Source organism: Eutrigla gurnardus (genome assembly GCF_963514095.1).
Source record: "Eutrigla gurnardus genome assembly, chromosome: 21".
NCBI lineage: Eukaryota > Metazoa > Chordata > Actinopteri > Perciformes > Triglidae > Eutrigla > Eutrigla gurnardus.
The window spans coordinates 6,744,661-6,768,186 of NC_139932.1; the positions used below are offsets into that span (position 1 = coordinate 6,744,661).

General features: G+C 39.4%; 2 protein-coding genes across 3 annotated transcripts; one reads left to right on the plus strand and one right to left on the minus strand.

The window, feature by feature from the left end:
* Positions 1-430: 430 nt before the first annotated feature.
* On the plus strand, positions 431-12,478 carry LOC311032286 (CD9 antigen-like). 2 transcript variants are annotated; one of them, XM_084038955.1, is made up of 8 exons: positions 431-610; positions 8,082-8,184; positions 9,951-10,048; positions 10,607-10,681; positions 10,769-10,870; positions 11,666-11,755; positions 11,896-11,979; positions 12,404-12,478. In XM_084038955.1, the coding sequence occupies exons 1-8, from the start codon at positions 542-544 to the stop codon at positions 12,467-12,469; spliced, it is 687 nt and encodes a 228-aa protein (XP_083895081.1). In that variant the 5' UTR covers positions 431-541; the 3' UTR covers positions 12,470-12,478. The 2 variants fall into 2 exon arrangements, with proteins under 2 accessions (XP_083895081.1, XP_083895082.1); XM_084038956.1 differs by lacking the exon at positions 431-610 and adding an exon at positions 3,546-3,705.
* Positions 12,479-12,646: 168 nt separating this feature from the next.
* On the minus strand, positions 12,647-23,063 carry tmem243b (transmembrane protein 243, mitochondrial b). The gene is made up of 5 exons (XM_084038958.1): positions 22,939-23,063; positions 19,838-20,127; positions 19,506-19,556; positions 17,897-18,001; positions 12,647-16,576 (listed from the first exon to the last, which is right to left on the minus strand). The coding sequence occupies exons 2-5, from the start codon at positions 19,913-19,915 to the stop codon at positions 16,457-16,459; spliced, it is 354 nt and encodes a 117-aa protein (XP_083895084.1). The 5' UTR covers positions 19,916-20,127; positions 22,939-23,063; the 3' UTR covers positions 12,647-16,456.
* Positions 23,064-23,526: the final 463 nt, after the last annotated feature.

Consider the following 23,526-nt stretch of genomic DNA (forward strand, 5'->3'; position numbering starts at 1 on the left):
GTCTTATGAATATTGTTAGTCAGCTAGTTTTTTTTATTTTTATTTCATGCTCAACATTTAGTCCCATCCCATATGGACTAGCATAAGGAAATAGGCTACCTTTATCTTTAAAAAATAAATAAATAAATAAAATAAGAAATAAGAAATAAGAAATAAGAAATAAGAAATAAGAAATAAGAAATAATAATAAATAACAATAATTACTTGTGTTTTATATTTTTCTTAATTAAATGACGTGTGGTTAAAACCAAAAGAAATCCCTCTCTACTGTCTGTCTGTGGGTGTAGAGCCGTTTAGCTTCCCCGTTTCATCCCAACAGATCAGGCGCGCGGACACACAGAGCGACATCTGTTGAGCGCGCGCTCTGTCCTCCCTGCTCCACCCAACTGACAATTTGCGGCGGAAGTGACCGAACGGAGCCGAGCCGAGCCGAACGCCTCAGACCCGACCTGAGCAACTTAATACCGGACCAACGTGCGAGAGATAGCCGTTTATTTGACCGTCTGATAACAAGCTAACTCCGTGAAAACACACCGCAGGGATGACGGCTCTGAGCAGCTGGGAGCTGTGCGTCAAGTACGCCCTCTTCATCTTTAATTTCGTCTTCTGGGTAAGTTACAACATTCTAATTATTAGTGACAAAGTAAGCTTACTTAGCTAGTTTACACTCAAAAAACGGTTGGCCTATTTATTGAATTCAAATGTCTGAGCCAAAACGGACAATAAATGACTATATAATGATAATAATGTTGAAGGTGTGGTGGATTGCAACTAAGTAACGTTACTCAAGTAGGCTACTTTTAAGTTAAGTTCCTTTACTTGAGTGTCCTAGCTCCATTTTATGCTAACGTTACGTTTATTACGTTTATTTGTTGCTATTGTACTTTTTTAACTCCACATTTCTGTGATCATTTTAGTTTCTTTGCATATTTAGTAATTCATGATAAAGCATTATTAAGCTACCCAGAAGATACAAGTCTTGTACTAAAGTAAAAGTAGCAATACCACAGAGTAAAACTATGTTAGAATTAAAAGTCCTGCATATATATATATATATATATATATATATATATATATATATATATATATATATATATATATATATATATACTGGAAGTCAGTGAGATAACCCTCAGTGTTTCAAACTAACAGGAAGCTAAGCTAAGCTAAGCTAAACAGCATAACCTATAATAGCATAAAAAACAAAACTAGATAATATTTTCAAATGTTAAAATGTGGTCTTGAGACCAAGATATTTAATTGTAAATACTTGCATTTGATCACGAGATACAGTCCATGTTACCACAATCATGTTGTCAAAATGTTAGTAGTCTGTACCAGTGATGTGTGGGCTGATCTGAAATAAGTGAGTGTCCGTAGTGACCCCACGTCACCCAAAAGTCTAGAGTCGAGTCAAACAAAAATGTTTGTGATGATATTCGGGTCATTTGCGGGAAGGTGAGTTCAAATCAAATGTAAGCGTGTTGGTCAAATATTACCATAAGGTTCATATAAATATTTAGTAATCATTATTTTCTAAATAAGTTGTGAGTTCGGGTCACTCGTGAAACAAACCCGCACATCACCGGTCTGTACAGCATAGCCTCACAGTTGAAGGATTTTTAACTTATTTAAGGTTTTTTCTGGGGTTTGGAATAGGTGGGCATTTAAATCTCTTCGCCACTCAAACAGGGTTGGTCTTTTCTACTGATCTGTGCAGCCATCTATTGTTGACATTTTCATACTGACTGCAACATAACTGACAACATGCAGCTATAAATACACTGAAGCAGACAACACATAAACATTTGTTGCAATAATCCAATGGAAAAACTCTGTTGGCTTTTCGTCACGGGAAAGAGTGACACTAACTTCTGGGTTGGCCTACAAACAATTCTGCAGCTCTATATTTGCTGAATCATGAGAAATAAAGGAGGATTGATTGAGGGGTGACACTTTTTAGAGTGTGGCTTCATCCACCCTTAAACATGTTCCACCACTGAAAGTTTGGCTTTCTGAGATTTGGATTTACTTCTTTCCCACCATTACTACCTTCTCTGCTGTCTATGTGACTCTCATTTATAATAATATAGTAGCTGCTCATGCAATACATACTGTATCTCCATTATGTGGTTATTGTCACATCTAAATATAAAGGTGTCAGACAACAAGTCTCAGTTCATGTCAGCCTTTATGTTATGCTTGTGCAGTCAGCTGACGCCGACAGATGTGTCAACACCTGTATTGTGTGTTCGTCACAAAACATGAATCATAGACGGCATCCAGCCGTATTAGATTAAACAGCCAGCGAACTGTAAATGTTTTCATAATGATCTCCAATGAGGTCAAAATGGCCAAAGAAAAGAAGACCCGGCGACATTAAACCAAACCCGAAAAATCAACAGTTCATTTAGAGGATTAAAAAAAAAAACAATCCAAGCTGTTGGATACGTTTCTTAACTAGTTTTTTGCCCCATTTATGTCTAACCTTTTTAAGGCGTGCAGTTTTGCAGAAATATGATAAATCCCAACTGGGACGTGATTGAAGCCAATTTGTCGATAAATGAATACTTCTTAACTTTCTTGTGTTTCTTCTAGTGTAGTCTACTGTAGTCCACCTTTTTAAAGTCCTCTTTTGTCTCGACCCCCCCCCCCCCCCCCCCCCCTCTTTATCTGCCAATCTAAACCATTTGGGATACAAAGATCCAGTCTGGGGATGCACACAGATCTAAAAGCTTGCGGTGCCGACAGCAGTATACAAACAGAATAGCTGATGGCAGAGAAGGGAGAGTGAAGGGAGCGAGCAAAGAAAGAGAGGGAGAGATGGGAGGAGGCTTTAGCAGCTCGGAGACAAAGCTGGTGTTGTTGGTTTCACTGGGTCTACTGGGAGAGGAGGGCAGTTCGAGTTACCGCAGCAAACAGCACTGAACCTCAGTCCCAGGAGGTGCATGTGTGTGAATACACATGTGAAGCTTCATTTCTCTGCCCCCTCAATTAGTTTATGCTTTTTGTTATCACTAGATATGGATGAACGCATATTTTTAAATTAAAAATCAATATACATTTCTATAATGAACAAAGTGTTGTCATATGATAAGAAACAATAGATGTGAAACCTCAGTAATAATATTTGATCTTAATTAAAGTGGTGTTAAACACAATAATGTTAGGCAAACTTAAATTGATTATCAATACATTATCACAGTTCAATTGTTTGCCATAATAAGGTAAGATGTTTGTTGTTTTTGCAGTTGAGTTGAGCTGCTGATTGATTATATATATATATATATATACACACTCACAAAGCAGTAAATTGATCACTACATGTGCTCAAATCACATCCTAAACTCAGCCTTTTATCATCAGTGCTCACAGTAATTAACCTGCTTGATCATTACATTCACCTGCTCTGATTTTTACCTCAAGCATATACCACTCCCACCCCTCCTTCCTCCTCCCACCTCCTGTCTCCGCTCAGTCCCTCCCCCTCACTTCCTAAATACACCCAGGTGAGCCATTCAAGGGTGTGGTTCGTTTCATGCTGTCCTTTTTCGTTCTCCCACAGAGAAGACAGTTTAACTCTTGAACAGAGGACTCTCGCGTTTGGATTTCCTTCTTAAATCTTTTGTTCTTGAACCCGTTGGAGCTATGGGGGCACTGAAGTGTATCAAGTACATGATGTTTGTGTTCAACTTTCTCTTCTGGGTATGTAGTCTCACTTACAGTGTTAGTTGTGGTTGATACATGAGACTGTGTTGTTTTGAGCTGCCGTTTTTAAAACAGGTTTGAGTGATTTGCCAAAGAGAAGTGAAAACTATTTTTAAATCATGTTCTGTTTCACAGCTGATTAACTTCTGTTTTTCTGGGGGGTTCATTTTGGTCAAACGGCAACTTAGAGCAACTTCAGTCGAGCTCCGAACTACTTTAAGAATAGTTTTTTTGCTGGGTCTCTCAGTGTAACTACAAATTCAGTCTACTTAATCAATTGCTGAAGATGTAAACCACTGTGTTTAGCCTGAAAATTAGGTAAGTAAATTCAGCTGCTGGGCCACATTCTGCCCTCAAGGAAAACATGATGTGTTCTGTGAGAAAACAATGACTGGAATGGCTCCAAAGCACACACGTTGTTCCTGTCCAGTCACATTTACCCACAGAATGACATTCATATTGAATGTGGAGTTTACTTCTTTGATCAGTAGTTCTGATATAGTGAAACATTTCAGAAAGTTTGATTTGGTTGGCTGGATCTGTAATTTTGGAAAATTCCATTAAATACGGTGGATGAACTGGTTATATTAAAACCATTTGGTATCACAACTTTGATAAGTGTGCTTTCTCAAGTATTCATGCCAAATATTCTCTGGTTCCAGCTTCTCAAGTGTGAAAATGTACTGCTTTTTCTCTGTAAATTTGAATGAAAAGAAGGCACTTTGAAGTCACTTGTGAAATTGTAACATTTTAATCAATTAAACAATTGACTTGCTATAGCTCACCTCTGGCTTTAAAAAAATAATATTCCTCCACTGTATCATAACATTGGGGCAGAACAGGGCACATTCAATTTTAAAGTTTATTAATGGGATGATATTTCCAATTTAAAAAAATAGTTAAGGAGATATCATCAGGACCTCAACCTTCTTAGGTGTTTGATATTGTTGATTTAACTAAGATCTCATGTTAATGTATGTTTATATTAAGAGTGGAGCAGTTATTGCAGCAGAATCCACCACAATCTTAACGGAGTAAGCTCTAAAACATGGCAAATTCCATAAATGTTTGTTTCCAGAAGTACCAAGGTGCTTCACAAAAAAATGTGTCCACCTGAAAAACAGGTTAACTGATAAGAGGCAGGAATAACTGGTCTGGAGTCACTCCTCAAGGTCCACATTCCAGTTGTGGTTTTGTTCTGTCTTTCCACATCCCTGCAAATTGTCTCAAAAGATAACTAGGGTTTGACATCCGTTGTATAATTAAAGGGGAAATTGTTGTTTGTAAACCCCAAGGATTAACTTCATAATCCGTCTTTTTGTTTGTGTGTCAAATGGCGGGAAGTTATTAACCGTCTGTGTATTTCACACGGGTTTACTTCCAAATATCCACACTGCCTGCTGTGTTATTACTGTGGAGACCTGTTTACAGTGTTAAACGGATGCATGCTGACTGTTATTCCCTGCTTAATGACTGTTTTGACAATTCATCCACACTTTTCGGTGTGTAATGATGGCACAGATGGATATGAGTGGGCACAACGGATCTGAGCAGTCTGACTTTAGGGAGAGGCTTAAACATCAGATTGGTTTATTTATTCTAAAATATAATGACTGAGCTGCTGCTGAAAGGGCTCGTTGTCGTAAACAAATTGGGCTCCTTGTTCCTGTTTCTAAAAGACTACATTTCCCGTGATCCACATTGACTTGAAGGATATGTCCTTAGTACAATATACTATTAGTTTTGTGTTGGAACATCATGCAATTTTACTCCATCTTGTGCTTTGAGGCAGTGGGCCTTTTTGGCGAGGCTTTAAAAAGCTGCCAAACATCTCTGCAATAATTTCTTTCTCTGTTTCCTTTGCATTGCTAATGGTGCTGCAGAGTGCCTTTTTGTGGTTAATGATGGCTAATGTGAGCCTCAAGGGGAAAGGGCTGTTTCTAGGATCTTTAAGATGGTTCATCTCACACAATTTCCCCCGAGTGTGTTTTACTGTGTGTTAACATCAATATCCATTTATCATTCACAAGCATTTCCTGCTTTTTATCTCCAAATTGGAGGGCACTTAATGTATCAAGTGCTAAGCTACATTACGGGACTTCCTAGTCTGTGCAAAATCCTGCTTTGTATGCTAAGCTAGGCTAAAGCATCCCGGCCCTAGTTCACTGACTGTTACATTTGTGCCTAGTTAAGCTCTCTGCAGGCTTCTGCACCAGCTATGTGTAAGTTTAAACATGGCTGTGGGATTTAGGCTCCCAGTTAGTACAAACAGATTGCACCAGACCAGGTTGGTGTTAATGGTTAGGTTTCATCTCCCCTGAGCAGGTGTACATCACTTTGTGGCATGATACTCATGACAGTGTTGTGCTGTACAATTACGGCTGCTGTGATTTAAATGTATTTTTTATTTTATGCTGCATTCACTTAAGAATTGCTGCTGACAACACATGAGAAATTGACTGTTTTTGGTGTTGTCTTCAAGATGGATGTTTTTTTCGAGAATTTTGTTTTTACAATTTGACACAGATTTGCTAGTTTTAGCAACAACAAATAAGTACAACAGTAGTGAATGAGAAGTTAAATGGTTGTTGAATTATTAACAGAAGGAAACACACTTGATGGTGTGTTTACTAGTTCACACATGTTGAAGTCTGTTGACGGTCTCGTTAATTTATTCAGTAGTGGCTGCCCTTGGTGAAATATTATTATTATTATTATTATTATTATTATTATTATTATTATTATTATTATTATTATTATTATTATTATTAGCAGCTGGTTGCTACACTGTGGCCAGAGACGCAGTGGGGGAAATCTTTCATTGTTTGAACGGTGTGTGTAGTTAATGGCTAACTGACCTAGTACACACACTGCTGAGTGCATCACCCCCATTCCATCGCTGCTGTACCGGCAGACAGCTTGGCGAGGCGACTTTGAATTTTGTTTTGAAATGTCTTTATAGACGACCGATAACCTGCATACTTTGCTATGTTTTAGATTTTGAAGTATGTTTTACGATGCCTATCAGCCCACTGGTGCCTTGACAGGGTTGACCAATTCTGGGTTGTATTCCTTCAATCACACACTACAGCAGTGGTCATTGCAGACACACCCGGCGGAGATCTGCACTGTACTGGGTGCACCTTTCTAGTTACCTATGTTTTGATCCAGTTCATTTTATTATAGTCTCGGTACCGATGGTGCAACAAAATGGAAAAAGTTTAGTTTGAAAAGAAAAAGTTCATGTTGACTTTACACTCCAAACTTCCACTCGGTTGTTACAACAGGCTGCTTTGTACAGTTATTGTGTAAACAGCAGACACTGTGACAAATGTGTTCCAGAGTTCAGCTGTGGTTTTAAGCTTGAGGCTCCTTTTTATAAAGGTTTTGATCGATGGTGAGGTGTGTCTGTTACTCAGACTACACTGTGACACCGAGGTTAGTCATAGTTATTTTCATGAGGTGTGCTGACAGATCTTTAGGTGTGGGGGTGAGTTATGTTTCTTGTAGTGAATCGTAAATTACACGATAAAGATGTTGAATGTACTTGACTTGTGACTTGCAGTTGTTAATGATAAATAGCTGCCCGGATATCTGGATACTTCATCCCATGCAAGTATAGTTTGTAAAGGCCAATCATTCTTTTTCTTTAATTGATATCCTCGATGTTACTGAATATAGGAACGCTCCTGTCTCTTGGATGATTTAAAATTACAGGCTTGTGTGATGACAACCAGGTTTAATTATTTCATGTTATTTTCTAATAATTGTTTTGTCTGTCAGGTTGGCATCCAGCTCCAATACCCACAAGCCTCCTTTGCTATGCAGAAGTCACGTATCAGTCGGTAAAAAACCGGTTGATAACAAACATTCAGCAGGCTTGTCCCAGACCACCATCCTACACCCCCCCCCCCCCCCCCCCCCCACGCTGAGGTGGGTGCACATTGTTGTGATGTGCGCGTGGTGTTGTCTACTGATTCATGGTCATCAGACTGTGAAGGAGGACATGTTGGGGCATAATGCTGCCAGTTAGCATGGCTGCTTTGTCCCCTCATACCTCTTGTTGCACAACAACGCAGACGTCAGCGTTGCACAGGGAAATGATGGGAGTTATTTGGGTGGCAACAAAGAGTTGATGTAAACTTGTGTTTTGTGGTTGCTGAGGAGATATTGAGTCAGCCCAGTGGGTTATTACTCACACACACACGTACAATATTACTGCCTGTTATCTTCTCTCATGGTTATTTTGCTATATAGTTTAATATAAAATGTTCTGGATAGATCCGTGAATTCATCAAGTAAAAATGATTAATCCTCTTCTACGGTAACAAGTTTAATTCCACAGTTTTTTGTTTTCTTTCGTTCTCATGCAGCTGGCCGGTACAGGGGTGCTGGCTGTGGGCCTTTGGCTACGTTTTGACTCCAGGACAGTAGGGCTGTTTGAAGGAGAGGACTCACCTACAGTCTTCTTCACCGGTAAGGCCTTGGACATTACACTACTGCCTGTACAGCAACATCCTATGACACACACACGTTCACTACAGGGACAATATACAGTCTTCCTGTTGGCTCAGCGATGGAATAATTGAATATGTGTTTCCTAAACCACAATAAGCAAGTGCTCCTTCACTTCCATCTTCACTTGAAACACATGAAACAAGAGTTGACCCATTAATCGTTTGCACAAATATGGCTCGATCGAACTGCTGTACTTTTTTACATCCGCGTCTGAAAAGTGAAGCCATAGCTGAAGTGCCTTTTAACATTCTCTCTGCTGGCCATCAGGGGGCGACTCCTGCTTGCAAAAAGAGGTCACAATGCATGGAAGACTGAGAAAATGACACTATTTGTAACTTGATTTATTATCTCATTAAACATTGTAAAGTTTATGGTCTCAATCATTAGTTTCAAGTCTAAATGATGACCAGCAGGAGATGCTTTAGGGCGGGGCTACCTTGTGATTGAGAGGTCACTACCACAGCCTTGCTTCTGTTCTACTAGCTGTAAAGTGACCTTGAATTATAAAGCTCATTTTGGTGACCTTTTCACACCAGAATCCAGATGAAGCTACATGCATTAAGGTTGCTGTTATTGCGTTGTTGCGTCGAAAGTATCAAAAGTTGTGGTGGTTTGGTTTGTTGTGGTCCTCACTATACTGCACCTTTTTGCACTTCACTGGTGTTTTCTGAATGATGGGAGGCACAGCAGTTCTTACAAAGAGTAACTTTGATAATTTATGTGTACTACGAATCAAACTCCAGGGCTTCAAGCCCAAAGCAACCTACCGTGAACAGTCATCGTTTTTATTACATAAAGAACAAAATAACGTTTAGAAACCACAAAAATCGCCTTTGCATTTTTTCTGGCTACTGCCAGGTATCCCCAGCATTGTTGCTTGACGTACCGGTCACATGTCACCTGATGGATGGACAGTAGCACTAGAAGAGGAACAACCTGAGTTTGAGGACCAGGCAGCAGGGCGTACAGAGGTCAGCTGAGGCCACAGTTGGTCCACAGCGAGGAGGCTGCTCCGGCCTGGCAGAGCCGTACACACATAGCTTTCATTCTTCACTGGCTGACAGGGACTTCTTTGTTTCACGTTTGTGTTCTCCGAGGAACTCGCAGAAAGAGAGAGTCTCTCCCTCCCTTCCCTCTGTGTGTTTCGCTTCCATCAAACTGATAAGTGAAGTGGGCAGTGAGGCGACAGAGGACTGTTATGAAATGACAAACGGCTTAATAACAGCTTGGGAGGAGGAATCTTTGTGTGGTTAATTTCCCCATGACATCAGTGCGGTGGTTATTGTTATCCTGTCCTATTGTTGGGTTATTTTATGATTCATCACTAAGAAAGCTGCGTAAAAGTACCATGAAGGAAAGTTAGTAGAAGCAGAAAAGTTAAAGTATTAGAAGAACTCAAGGCATAAAAAAACCTTCAAAATTATGAAAAAAAAAAAAAAATGAAATTTACTCGAACGTCGAAATAGCTGTCAATCTGGTCGGTCGAGTTTGGTTCATCATTTGATGTACTTGTATAACCTGTTCATGTTTTTATAAGGCACCTGTGTTTTTACGAACTGGGGAAGAGCCGTGGTCCATCTGGTCAGGGTGTGAATGTTCAAGTTGCTTGTTGAGCTAGATTCATGTTTTTGCATGTTGATTGAATCAGAGAGTTATTTTAGAGAGTGAATATGGTAAAAGTACCCAGCAATATCACAATATGTCTCTAATGTGGTGTTCTGTAGGTGTGTACATCCTGGTTGCGGCGGGGGCTCTGATGATGGTCGTGGGCTTCCTGGGGTGCTGCGGTGCCATTAAAGAGTCGCCGTGCATGCTGGGATTGGTGAGTCATGTTCATGTTGTTTTACCTGATCTTTAGACCTTAAAGTCCCAGTGAAGCAGAAGTTGGAGCGTCTTTAGCTTCTTTGCTGAGTGTTCTCCTGTGAAATGGAATATTTGATTGGTGTCCAGTTACAAGAGGGATTTAAATCAAATCAGCTGATCCAACTGTGATCAGCTGCCGCCAGTCTCCGTGGTAAAAATACAAAGAAATTGATATTTCTGCTAATTTAACGCAACTACGACCTCAGAAATTTAGTTGAATCAACACCTCCCAAATTATCCAAAAACATAAGCAAATGTGCAGCTTTAGTGTTGTTTTAAAGTGTCTGTTTTGTGTTATCGCTTGTATAGATCGATTAATTTTCACTTATTAATTACCTGTCGTGACAAGAAATGTATGATTTAAGAACATGTTTCACAGACATGAGGGTTTGCAAAACAAAAATGATTGGACAAAAAAAAGCAAAATATAGTAAACAAATGTGTGCAGTATGAAATCAATGAAGAAAATATAATAAATATTAGCTGAGAGAACTGACGCTCTTGTTTTCTTGTTTAGTTCTTCTTCTTCCTGCTCCTCATCTTCGCTGTGGAAGTGGCTGCTGGGATTTGGGGTCTCTCCAACAAGGACAGGGTACACACACACACACACACACACGTTCTGTTGCTGGCTGGAAGAGTCGGTCAGTCAGTAATTTAAATGTTTTTTCTTTGTGTTCAGGTGGTGGAAGAGGTCACAGAGTTCTATAAGCAGACTTACACCAACTACAAAGACACCAAACAAGAAGCACTGAAGGAGACGCTGCGTCTCATCCACTTTGGAGTAAGAACGTACACAAACGCATGTTTGTTTGTTTTTTAATCAATTTCTTTGCTCCTCCTACTTCTGTTGTTGTCAAATTCCTGAATCATAACTGAAATTCAAGCATCGTGTCCGTTACCGTCACATGTGAGGCCAGCGGCCGGCTACTGGATGGATGTCAGGACAGTTTGTTCACACATTCATGTCCCCGTCAGGATAAATGTCAGCGTACATAATCCACTAGTCGTAGTAGGAAAAGCACTGGTGAAATTGGATAAATGTAATGATGGCTCAGTTCCATTAAAGTGTCCCAGTAAGTGATTCCATTGAGCCAGCATGCACAACCCCGGGGCCTCCCCTAAGTGGAATGCAGCCATCATAAATATTAATAAATACACTTTTCCTACTATGATCTGTCAAGCTGTCCGCCTTGTAGCGCCATCATCAGGTCAACATTTGAATTTGTTTAATGCTTTGGTTAATAACCACATACCTGCTGAACTAGTGACGGTACTTTAGTGCTGATAAGCGTGTGTGTGTGCGTGCGTGTGTGTGTGTGTGTGTGTTACAATTGTTAGTTTATCCCATTTTGGCCTTTTCACAGCAAAGTAAAACATGCAATGGCTTGGTTTTGTATTCCTAGTGTATTTAAGATGTACATTTGGAGAGTGTGCTGCTAACATGGGCTGTATATAGTGTGTGGAAACTAATGTGTCTCATAACTTTTATCAAGTGATTAGTTAGTTAGTTATGAATTGTCTTCTGGCTGTATTTGTTTTTACAACTAAAGCTGTGTTCTTATTTTCCTCTTCACAGCTGGACTGCTGCGGTCCCACAGGGACGGTGATTGATGCTGCCAAAGATATCTGTCCCAAGAAGGAGGGACTGGAGGTCCTCATCACCACGGTAACGCAACAAACAGACACACTGTCTTACTGATGTTTTTTTGTTTTCTAAAATGTAAAAAATGCTTCATCTAATCATCATTTTCTACCTTTTTTCAAAACAAAAGTTGAGCATGTCTTTCCTTTCTGCGGTTTCATCAGAGCTGTCCGGCTGCCATCGATGAGATGTTCAACAACAAACTGCACATCATTGGCGGGGTCGGCATCGGTATCGGTGTCATCATGGTGAGTCACTGAGGAATGAGATGATTAAATGGAATACATTTAAAAGAATATTCGAGTGGAGAGTAATACTAATAAGTAATACCCAATTTTTGGGGGCCACAATAATTTTAACATGAAAAGGAAATGTTCTACCTGCAAGTATATACAGTATATATATCTTCCTGTCGACAACTTGTTCTCATTACGTATACACATTTACCGTCACTGAATCATATTCTTATATTTTCAATGCTGCACTATTTGATGTCTAATTTGTATGAGCATGGTTGGAGGGAGATCTAAGACTGTTATTGTCAACAACATATTTATGTGCATATGACAATAAAGATGCACATAACATGTTTATCAAAGTTTAGTGAAAATAAGAACTCTAATGTCTACTCCCTCCTCCTCCTCCTCTTCCTCTTCCTCCTCGTCTCCACAGATCTTTGGGATGATCTTCAGCATGATGCTCTGCTGCGCCATTAAGAGGTCCAGGGACTTCGTCTAAACACAACACCCCCGAAACGAAACCTCCGTCTTTAACTTATGTGTCCTCACTTTCACAACGTCTCCATCACGAGTTTCTATCAGTTTAATAATCACAACAGCCGTCCCTGAGTTTACTGCTTGGATCCATACAGGATGACCACGCCTGTGAGAGTATGGAGCCTCCTAACTGAGTACAACGTTGTTTTACCCAATTTAATGAATTCACATCCTGTTCTTCATCGGCACAGGTCTGCAGGAGAAGCATTGGTAAAGAGGGTCAGATGTGTTAAATGTTCGCCTGTGGTTGGTTCGTAATCTAACAGGCTTTTTGCAGACAATATTTTAGTGTGCAACTTTTTTTTTTATTATTTGCTCGTTCCTATAGTTACATGTTTTAATTTTTATAAAAGCTGAACTGTGGAGTTTTATGCAAATATTTTTGATGAATGCAGTTCAAATATATCTTTAAATGCCAAATAAAAGAACTAATGGACACTGATTTGTTAATTTTTGTATCAATGGCCATCAAACCTTTCTACTTAACGTGGTTAAGTGACTCAATATTTAAACCAAATAGTTGACGTTGCCTCATAGTCAGAATTTAAAGTCTGTTGATGTTAATTGTAACGGTGTTTATGGAGTAGGAAAATATTATTTTATAGATTTCTCATGGGTCTTAATAGTCTTTCATCTTCATCAGGTCAACTTTTCATTTTTATTTATGAACAAAAATGTGCCAAACAAACGACAGGAAATAAGTGGATAAATATAACCTTACCACTGTTTTTTGACGAGGTAACAAACAGGAAACGCCCTCACATTAAATGGAACATGAGGTTTGTTGAGTCTGTTGATTTAGAAGGTTGACGCCAAAACTGCCTGTTTTTCACTGTTGACATTTTGTGCATTTAACCTTCAACATGGCCAAAACCTGAAGGTTTGAAAACTCATTCTGAACATTTGTCATGAGATACACCCCTCTTTTTGTTAAGTTTCACAGTCACGAGATACTAAGTGTTAGTTGACAATAACCAAGTCGAGAGGGGCGACTTTGAAACATAAATGGTGGTAACTAAGGAATACTATTAAAATGAAAACTGTTGTTCGTTTGCATTTCCATTTGTTACACCGTCATTTACATTCCACATCGTTCCAGTATATAGTCTTCGTTTCTTCTGTTGCTGTAAAATCAATCGCACACCAGATGAAAACATCAAAAAGGTGGTCTGGTTACACAATTATTTATTTCCATAAAATACATGAAATAAATAGAAAAAAAAAAAGAGAAACACATGGCTTTGACAATCCAGAAGTCGTGGTGAGGTGAGACGGGGTTTGTTTCCCCCTCAGTTCGTCAATGTGCTCACTGCAGCTCGTCTGTAAACAACTACATTTGTAAAACACGAGAGATAAGCCGCGCTCAATGGAAGAGTCTGGTGATATTCTATATTTACTGTCTTTACGTATCGAAAAGACAAAAACAGAATACAAACCTCTTCCTTTATGATTGAATTTCAAGTGTCAGACACTTCCTGTAGCCAAACCCGACACCAGAATTTGATTTTAGATTTAGATGATTTATTTTTGGTATAGTGTGAATCCACGGTTTCTGATTGATTGCCTCCCTACATTATTGAGCTGGAATGATTCATCGATTAGTGAACTGACTGATTAATCATTGAAGCTAGTTTCCTTTAAAAGCAATCATGACACAAATCTGTTTCCAGCTTCTCAAATGTGAATATTTGCTGGTTTTGTCTTCTCTGATGGTAAATTTAATGTATTTGGGTTTTGTAGTTTTGGTACAATTTAAAAACATTGAATTGGGCTTCGAACACCTAATCAAGACAACAATCGTCAGATGCAAGGAAGCATTTGGAGACTAATGTCAAGCTTGATGGTATCTTTTGTTGTCCTTGCATGTTCAGGATCACTAAAGCAGCTACATCCATGAACCGGCGTTTTCTATGCTGCAAACATCAGACCCATGTCTGACAAACGTGCAGACGGACCCAGATACTAAACATTTCCATGATTAGAATTCTTTCTTGATGTAAAAACAACAATTTTTCACATCAATGTGATATAAAAACGTGCAAGGATCCGTGTAAAGATCCATTGTAATGTGCAGCTTCGGTGTGGAGCCCATTCGTTCTCATTGGTGCTACAGCTGTGTGTGCTCGCTTGTATGGCTTCGACAAAAATTTAAGTTAAATGACGGTTTCAGCAAAGACTGTGGAAAATGAATGAAATCCAACAATGACAATGAGATGAAAGATGCAGCGGCAGAACGAGAAATAAAACAAATATACAAACTGTTGCATATATTCGGTACAGAAGCCTGAAGCTCTTTGTGCTATTGCTGCGTTGGCTAGTTTGTGCTACAGTCTACAGTCAGTGTTTACATGCTCACAATTTCCATCCTGGTTAAAAGGAAAAATCCACCCTGTTCAAATCTGAACAGTTAAAAACAACTAGTGGCAAATGTTTCATTGTCATATAGAAAAATTCACTTCGATAGCAGAAAATAAAAAATGTGGTGATTCACAAGGTGCAGCTGAGGACTGAAGGCTACAGGATACCTCCTCCCCAAAGCGGATGGTGAACAGACGAGTCACCATCATAGTGACTTCACACAAATCTAATGGTGCATTCAGGTGCATTGGTCTCATGATTAAAAAATAAAAAACAAAGCCAGGTTGACCACAAAGAAGCTCATGACAGCATATTGGGGACACTGTAGGTTTATAAACATATATTATTATGAAGCCGGAGGACTGAGATTGAGGTTGTAAATCGATAAGAAAAAAAGATAATATTCTCTGATAATAAAGTGGAAAATCTATGAGAGAATAAAATAATAATTCTTTGACATCAAAGAAAAGTTTTTTTAGTCAAGGAAGCCCATTGCTTCACTTTGCAAAGTTACACAATACATCAATTTAACTTTTTTCCTCATGAAAAACATTTTAAATTTGAGTTTTTTTGTGAATCTACAACATTAATCTCAAATAACATATCTCAGTTTCTTATCAGAATATTACCCCCTCCTCCTACAGTGGCCCTGATACGCTGTCGTTTTCACTTGAATGCCTGAAACAGGATTAAATACCGGGTTTATAATATTAAATAAACTAATTTCCAACACATACCTAAGTGACACAGAGTACGCCAACTGAAAAAAAGTATACTATGACCAGTAGTACATACTTATATTTGTATGTAGTACAGCATCGTGACTGATCTCATGTCTGGCTTCTCTTATTTACACCCTGCAGTGGCTTCTTCACTGGTCCAGTTAACGTGATTTAAGGATTTCTGACCCCGAATGCATCATTAAACAAAGAAACTGCCTGACTTATTGAAGTGACTGGAAAGATTGTGAAAGGTCAGATTTGCAAACGTTGAAGTATGACATGAGACACAGCTTGCGTCTTGATAATGCGACATGATTAAGATGTTTCTATGAATGAGGGCAAAGAAAAACATGTACAATACAACAATGGACCCACAGTAACAGGTTAAAAGGGCAGATTTTTCCTTTAACTGTTGCATCATCATACCAAACCCAATGTGTTCTGTGAGGAGATTAAGTGCTTGTCATTGTGTGAAGGATCCGACTGTAAACCTCATTTATGTGCACGTTAACTAACCTTACATCCTTCAGCAGTGTCTCCAGGCAGATTTATGGCCTCTAATAGTACATTAGGATTCCTACACTGACACTGTGTGTGTGTGTGTGTGTGTGTGTGTGTGTGTGTGTGTGTGTGTGTGTGTGTGTGTGTGTGTGTGTGTGTGTGTGTGTGTGTGTGTGGTTCATGTTTCAGCACCAACAAGTCTGACAGTTTTCGTCCCACTGGAATGGAGAAGCTTCAGTTTGCGGCAGGTCAGGAAGGGAATTCATTCGTTCATTCGTGTGTGTGATGAGTCCGTCTCTCCACTTAGTCCTTCCAAGTGTCAAGGCCATGTCGTCCCTTCTTCTTCTTCCTCCTCTTGGTCCCCGTCTTCACCTGACGTCGTGGAAGTAGAGGTTGGCACATAGACACAGCAGCACGATGGATACCAGCATGTAGTAGATCAGATTCCTGAATTTAGGCTCCAGATCGCCCTGCCGGTACCAGTATATCTGACGGGGAGAAACAGAAACAATGTTCAGTCAGGACCACTTTGTCAAAAAGAATCTTTATTTATTAGCACAAGTTTCATTTGGCGGTATGGTACTGTTCTGGGACTCCCTGCTCTTCCACGCGCTTGCGTGGAAAGCCTGAGGCAGGAAGAGCACCTTCCTGCCCTTCATGAGCCATCATGAACGGCATAAGCAGGGAGCGTAGCAGCAAAGAAAAACCCAGACAGAGCAGAGCAGAGCAACCAACAAGAACAATGGTAAGGTACATGACAGATGACGGGAGGAGCTGGGGTGGAGGTGGGTTGCAAACGCCGGCAGAGGAAGCAGCGAGGGAGGTCAGGCTAGAGCAGTTTAAATAGAGCGCTCTGAATGCAATTTCCCAATAGGAAGCGAGCACGGGGAGTCAGCTGGGCTGTCAGCTGATCTCCTCGGTTTTGACAGCTACGCTGTTGCTGCTGATTTAGAGCTTGACGTCGTGGCCTGCCAGAACTAACGCTACGCTTGATTTGTTTTCCTCAAATGTAAAAAAAAGTGTTTCTAAAGTAGTTTGTAGTAAATTGATTTCACTGAAAATGTTACATCACTAAATTAAGAAAGTGTTGTTTATTTTTGCTGTTCATTACAGTTTTACAAGAAACAGGAGCAACTAGCCGCTCATAATTGGTTTTAATCACCTGAAATTATTTTAACAGCCGAAAATACCAGAATGTTCAATTAAACATTTTCAGTGGTGGACAGTAACGGAGTAAATTTACTTAAGTACTGTACTTAAGTACATATCCAGAGGATTTGTACTTTACTTGAGTGTTAGATTTCTTTGGTACTTATTACTCTTACTTGAATACATTTCCAAGACAAATACTTTTACTCAAGTTAATTTCTAGACAGGCTGAAAAGTACTTGTTACTTTCAGGTCTGGTCTTTTTTTTTTTTTTTTTCCCTCTTTCTTTTTTTTTTTTAAGTACTATTGGACACAAGCTGTGTTTGTCAAAGAAGGAAACCTATCACAGTGCACGCTCTCCACTGGGATCTACGTAGAAGCGGAAATACGTAATCCCTCCCCATAAGGATACATGGGGAGACAGAGTTTGTTGTGCTCCTTTATTGTCCTTCCTGTAAAGACAAGTGACCTCAACATTGAGTTATTGAATAACACTACTCCACTACAGAAGACTTTCCAATAATTTGGCAATATTTTATATAATGAAAAGGTCTGATCAGGGACAATGTTGCATAAAAACATCTGCTTATGGAATAAAGTCCTTCTACATTATTATAAAGAGCCTCTAAGATGGAAACAAAGAAAAAAAGTGTATTTACCAGCACTATAGTGGATCCACATCCTAAAAGGATGCACACGGCAAAGAAGACATTTAGCGGTCGTGGAGGCAACGAGGGGAACACAAGAGAACTGATAACTGTCACCTGGAAGACAAAAGAGGACAAACATTCAACGTTAAACATCTTCTATTTCTGCTTCAAATGCGTTAAACAAACATTTCTTGACAAGTCTACATGAAACCTCAAGATCTGGACCGTATGGTGCTCTTTTCAGACATGACCTCTGTCACATTTCTGCCTTTACCTTTCCGACTTTTCCCTCTTAAAGGAAGCTCTGATGAATGGATTACTCTTCAGGACAAGAAAGCATCTCTATCTGTGTAATCAAACCTTATACTGCCTCAACCTTAAAGTAAAAGTACATTTTACAAACATATTACTCTGTTCAACTTAAAGGTTGAATAGGTCATTTTTTTTACTTTGAATGCATCGCTGAACCGAAAAAGAGATCGGCAAAGTGCGTAATAACGAAGTAAGCATTGACTGACAGGCAGGTCGTCCAATTATTTTCTCCGGCCCGAGTTCTTTGATTGGACTGGGTTTTTACAGTTCTGCCACGGATGACATTTTTATTTAAATCGTATTTTTTAACAGAGGAATTATGATCACAGGCGCGCCCAAACAAGTTTCCCGCAGTGTTTGCCAGTGATTAAAGCGATCTCCATGGGCTACTCAAGACCTGCACTGATCCAGTTTGTACCCAGAATCCAGCAGGAGGTGGAGCAAGGAGGTGCTTCAGTGAAAATAAGCTCCATACTGATCTTAACAGCGAATGCTTTGTGGGTTAATCCAGCAGCAAACAACCACATAAACAATGAAAGCACTCGAGAGAAGACTGATATATGAATTCCTCTTAATCTTACGTCTTGATGTTTACAGCAAATACTTGTCGAGTCTCATTGATTTTAAACTGGAGAGAGTTGATGGGAATGAAGAGGAGAGAAGGAGCAGCGAGTGTTGGAGGAAGAAAATTAAATAAAAAAACAAAAACGCTAAAGGAGAGCTGGAAAAACTAGAAAGAGTTGAGGGAGTTCAATGGTTGAGTAACTGCTGGGTGTGTGTGTGTGTGTGTGTGTGTGTGTGTGTGTGTGTGTGGGTGTGTGTCGATTATTACAGAAAGTCAGTGCAGTAAGACTTTCACCCTTGATGTATTCATTAAAGCAACTATGCCACAAGAGCACAACTAAGATGCATAACATCAGCATGTAAAATCTGAATCACTATAAAGAGGACAGATCACCATTCTGGACTTGAAACGAAGCCACGCACCCTGTCTAATGGTAATAGTGGAAATAAAAAGGCTAAACGCATTCCAATCAGTGCCTCTACATGATTGCGTTGTTCATAGTTATGGCGTAGTTCAGAGCTACTCACTAATAGTACTAGATGCTCTCATGTGATACGATAGATACAGTCCCCAACAGAAAATATTCAGTGAAAAATGGGAGAAACTGCTTCAACGAAATCCGTTTAGAAAGATTCAGGAAGCTGCTCTAAACAACTTTTATTTAGATTTTCATCTAAACATCATGATGACTACATAATTACACACAGTATGCAAGCAATGCTGCTGAAGGTTTGTACTCACTAAAACAACCAGAGACGTGAAACCGCCCACTGCCAGGTTGATGATTCGATCCTGTGAGAAAGACAGTTCATTACAGTTCATTCTTATCCTTATCATATATGCATTGGTTGTGTAGTCTATAATTGTTTTTTTGTGTTTTTTTATTCATAACCTTCCACTCAAGTGCCTGGAACTAGATTTAGTTTAACCTTACACACATTTATCCTACAAAGAGCAGCAGGCGTTGTATGAGGGTTTACCATTCTTTGTCTTGATATTGTGAAATAGTGCTTTTTAAACTGCATTAAACCAGTATTACAAGTTTACAGAGCACACTTCCTGCAGGCTCCTACCCGTGCTGAGGTCTCCCCGAACAGAGGTCTGTTGTCCTGGCCGCTGGTGCCGTACGTCCTGGTGGTGAAGTCATCCATGGCCTGCTCGGCAGACACCAACACTCAGCACCGACCACCGGCCTCTCAGCAGCGCCACCTCCTGGAGATACCGGGCCAGTGCTGCATGCTAGCCAGCTAACTAGCTAGCTTCCAGCTGCCTCCCTCTGCACCGTGTCAGGGAAGCTGTCGGTGTCAACAAACTGATGACATCATGGAGGGTGACTGATGGCCAGGTGGGTTACTTACTTTACCTGCGAGGGGAAAAATAACAGGAAATGCTTACAAAAGGGTTATGAGATGACAGAAACTCCTTCGTAACATCAGGGTTTCCTGCAACATCCTGCCTTGATTGTAAAACTATGAAAAGAAACCTGTGTTTTTATTATTTCTCCATTTCAAATTCTGTGATGAATCGTAAAAATCATCAAGTCAGTTGCTGCTTTTAATGTGGATTTGAATTAAAAAAACAGCAGTAAAAAAAAAAAACACAATAAAGACTCATGTTTGCAGTGTTCCCTGATGACAGTAGTTTGCTGTCACAGAAACCAGATTTTTATTGCAGCTCGCTCGGCTCCACTTCCTCTTTTTTCAGGTGCGATAACGACCACAAGTCAGTTCCATCTTTCAAAAAGAAAAAAAAAAGATAGAAAAAAAAGAGCAGTGATGATGAAGATAGTGTTTTGAAAGAGGAAGCTGAAATCAAACCATGGTCTAACTTCATACTGATTCAGCTACGATGACAAAGTCTATTTTTTTTTGTTTAACAGGCTGGTTAATCCGATGTTTGAAACTGGAATTCACAAATATAAACCAAAACAGTAACTATTTGCATAATTATTACTAATAATGAATCGTTTAAGTCACTTTTTGACCAAAAACAACAAACGTTCTCTGGTTCCAACTTTGCTGCTTTGCTCTGCTCTATGTGATATATATGTAGATAAACTGAATATCTTTGGGTTTTGAGCAGAAAGACATTTGAAGATGCAACGCTGGGCTCTGGGAACTCATGATCAGTATTTTTCAGATTTCTCAGACTAAATTATTAAATTGATGAATTAAGAAAATAATGTGCAAATCAATCATTGATGAAAAATAATCGTTCTCTGCATTGTTGATGTTCTTACCCTTCTAAAACGAGCTCACCACAGAACAGAAAGTTTCCAATGTCAAGAATGAACTTTGAACGACTACTTCAAATCCTGTTTAGTTTCCTTAATAGGGTATTGACCTTATGTTTTATGATAATGTTTTTAAAAAGAGAAGTAGAGATCTCCTTCATTGCCTGAGCTAGGATCGATTATATTAACTGTAAATAGAAACACAGACATTTTTTTACCTCGATTACGTGCAGAGGATGTAGTACTTTGTTGCAGGCTTTTCATTTGTTCATGTTCACACACAACAAAACCACAGTCTTTCCATCTGATTATGTTCAGGAAGGTTTCTGAAGTGCATAATAACTGTAGAGGAAACGTTACAGAGGATTGCGATGACATCACTTCTAGAAAGCTTAAATATACTTCTGTTTTACACCACTTCTTTGTGTAGTGGCAAAAAAAAAACATTTTCACAAAGAGGGCAGCTGCAGTTGCTGCTTCCTTTGTGGGTCAGAAGGCAGCAGGGAAGGAAATAAGACTCCCACAGAGCTTTCTCAGCATAAAAACACACAGTGGAAAAACAAGAGCTTCATTATAAACTGGCATTGAACTGGCCTAAAGCTACATTCCTCCAAAGCCTTGTGATTAACTAGGCTCCTTAAAAAGACTTAACTGAGCTGAGAAGAGAAATGTTTGTTTGACATGTGAGCTGACAGTGCCAACCAGAGTGTAATGACACCTCCAGAAAACCCAGAGATTGTATACTGACAAAAAAATCAAGGAACCAAAGCTATGGTAGGTAGGTGTAGAGAGTAAATACAAAGCATTTCGGTGAGATTTGATTGAGCATGCGTTGTTAAAAACCACAGAATCTTCATCGGTTGCTCAGGAAATCAACTAATTCAAAAACATTCATAGCCGATTAATGTGGGGATTATTTTCATGATTGTCATTTAATCTATGAAAGGTCTATAAATGCCCTGCACAAGCACTGAGAAACCAATAACCCAAAGATTGTCAGTGTCCTATTATGGAGGTTAATAAAACCCAATTACTGTCTGAAAAACCGGTTCCAAACTCAATTTGCTATCATATTAGACTAAGTCAATATTTGAGTATTCACAGTTAATAATCTAACCAGTAATGTCTTGCAATTTTAACGTTATTACTGATTTTGACAAATCTGATGAGCAGTTTATGTTGAAAATAAAAACATTGAATAAGTGATAATTTGATGCTCGACATTTGTGCAGATTTCCAAGCAGTTAAAGACATGACAACAGTCCCATGTTTACCACCAACGCCTGTGTGCAATGACAGCTGCTAGCGAGCACTGTAAACAGTTAGAGGCCAGAATAGACAGTTTTACCAGCAGATATCGAGGAGTACATTAACATCAAGCTTCAGAGATGCCCAAAACACCACCAAAATAATGATACGTGCTGCTCCAGCCAACACATCATCAGCGTGTTTTTGTCGAAAAGTTACGAGAACAAATCAGTTGAATGTCAAGAACAAAACAGAAGAGACAACAAGATAATAATTATGTTTCCTATTAACATTACCTTGATTAGTAGCTTATCTTGCTAGCAACAGCTAACCTTTCCACTTTAACACAAACAGCTTGTTAGCCGTAGAAGTGACAGCCGGACAGTAGACGCAGCCTCACCATATGTTACCGTTAAGTAAATAATAAACACACAATATATTGTGTTATTAATGCTAGACATAACCCGACGACTACAAACAAGGACGTTACATCCACTCACGTTACTGTTGGCTCACGTTAACTTGAGCTTTACCCGTTAACGTTACAAGGCCAACTCTAAAAGCAGGTTGCTAACGGAGCTAGGCTAACCGTCCGGAGCTGTGGAGAAGAGTCAACACATTTTTGTAAATGAGCTCGTTAAAGAAGCCGACAAGCCGATGTTTCTACTATTTCACTTGAAGCAGCCCACTTGCCTTACAGCCTCCGCGTCGACCCGCTGGAAACATAACTTCGCGTAATAAGGGTCGAGAGACTATGAATTAAAGGGAATAAGCCCGGTAGCTTCTACTCGAGCTGTTAAAGGCGAGTTCAATTACTGTTGAGCCGACTACTGGGTTCGGGTTGTAGGACAGGTTCACTGACGCCCACGCAGCTCGCCAAACTCCATTCAAAAAATTAAACTATTCAACAGGGGACGCGAATATGTGTGTTTTTCACAATTATTCAAGCTTTTCTCTAATACTAGATTTAAATGAACACGAGAACAATATAACAATTAATCTGGCGAGTTGGTAAAAAAAAATAAAAATACATTTGATTCAGTTCGTTTGTTGACGTGAGTCACACAAGCACACTGTAAGAGTATAACCAAGTATTTAAAAAGTTAAGATGTATTTGAATAAGCAATGTGCCCATGCAAATCAGTGAGTTGTTTTATTTTGTTGTGTGAGTGCGGTACCTTCAAGAACACAAAAAAATCGTCGAAATTCTGAATGGAGTTTGGTTTATGTAACCCGTATTTGCCAACAGCTGTTTTCTAAGAATAAAAAATAGACTTGCAT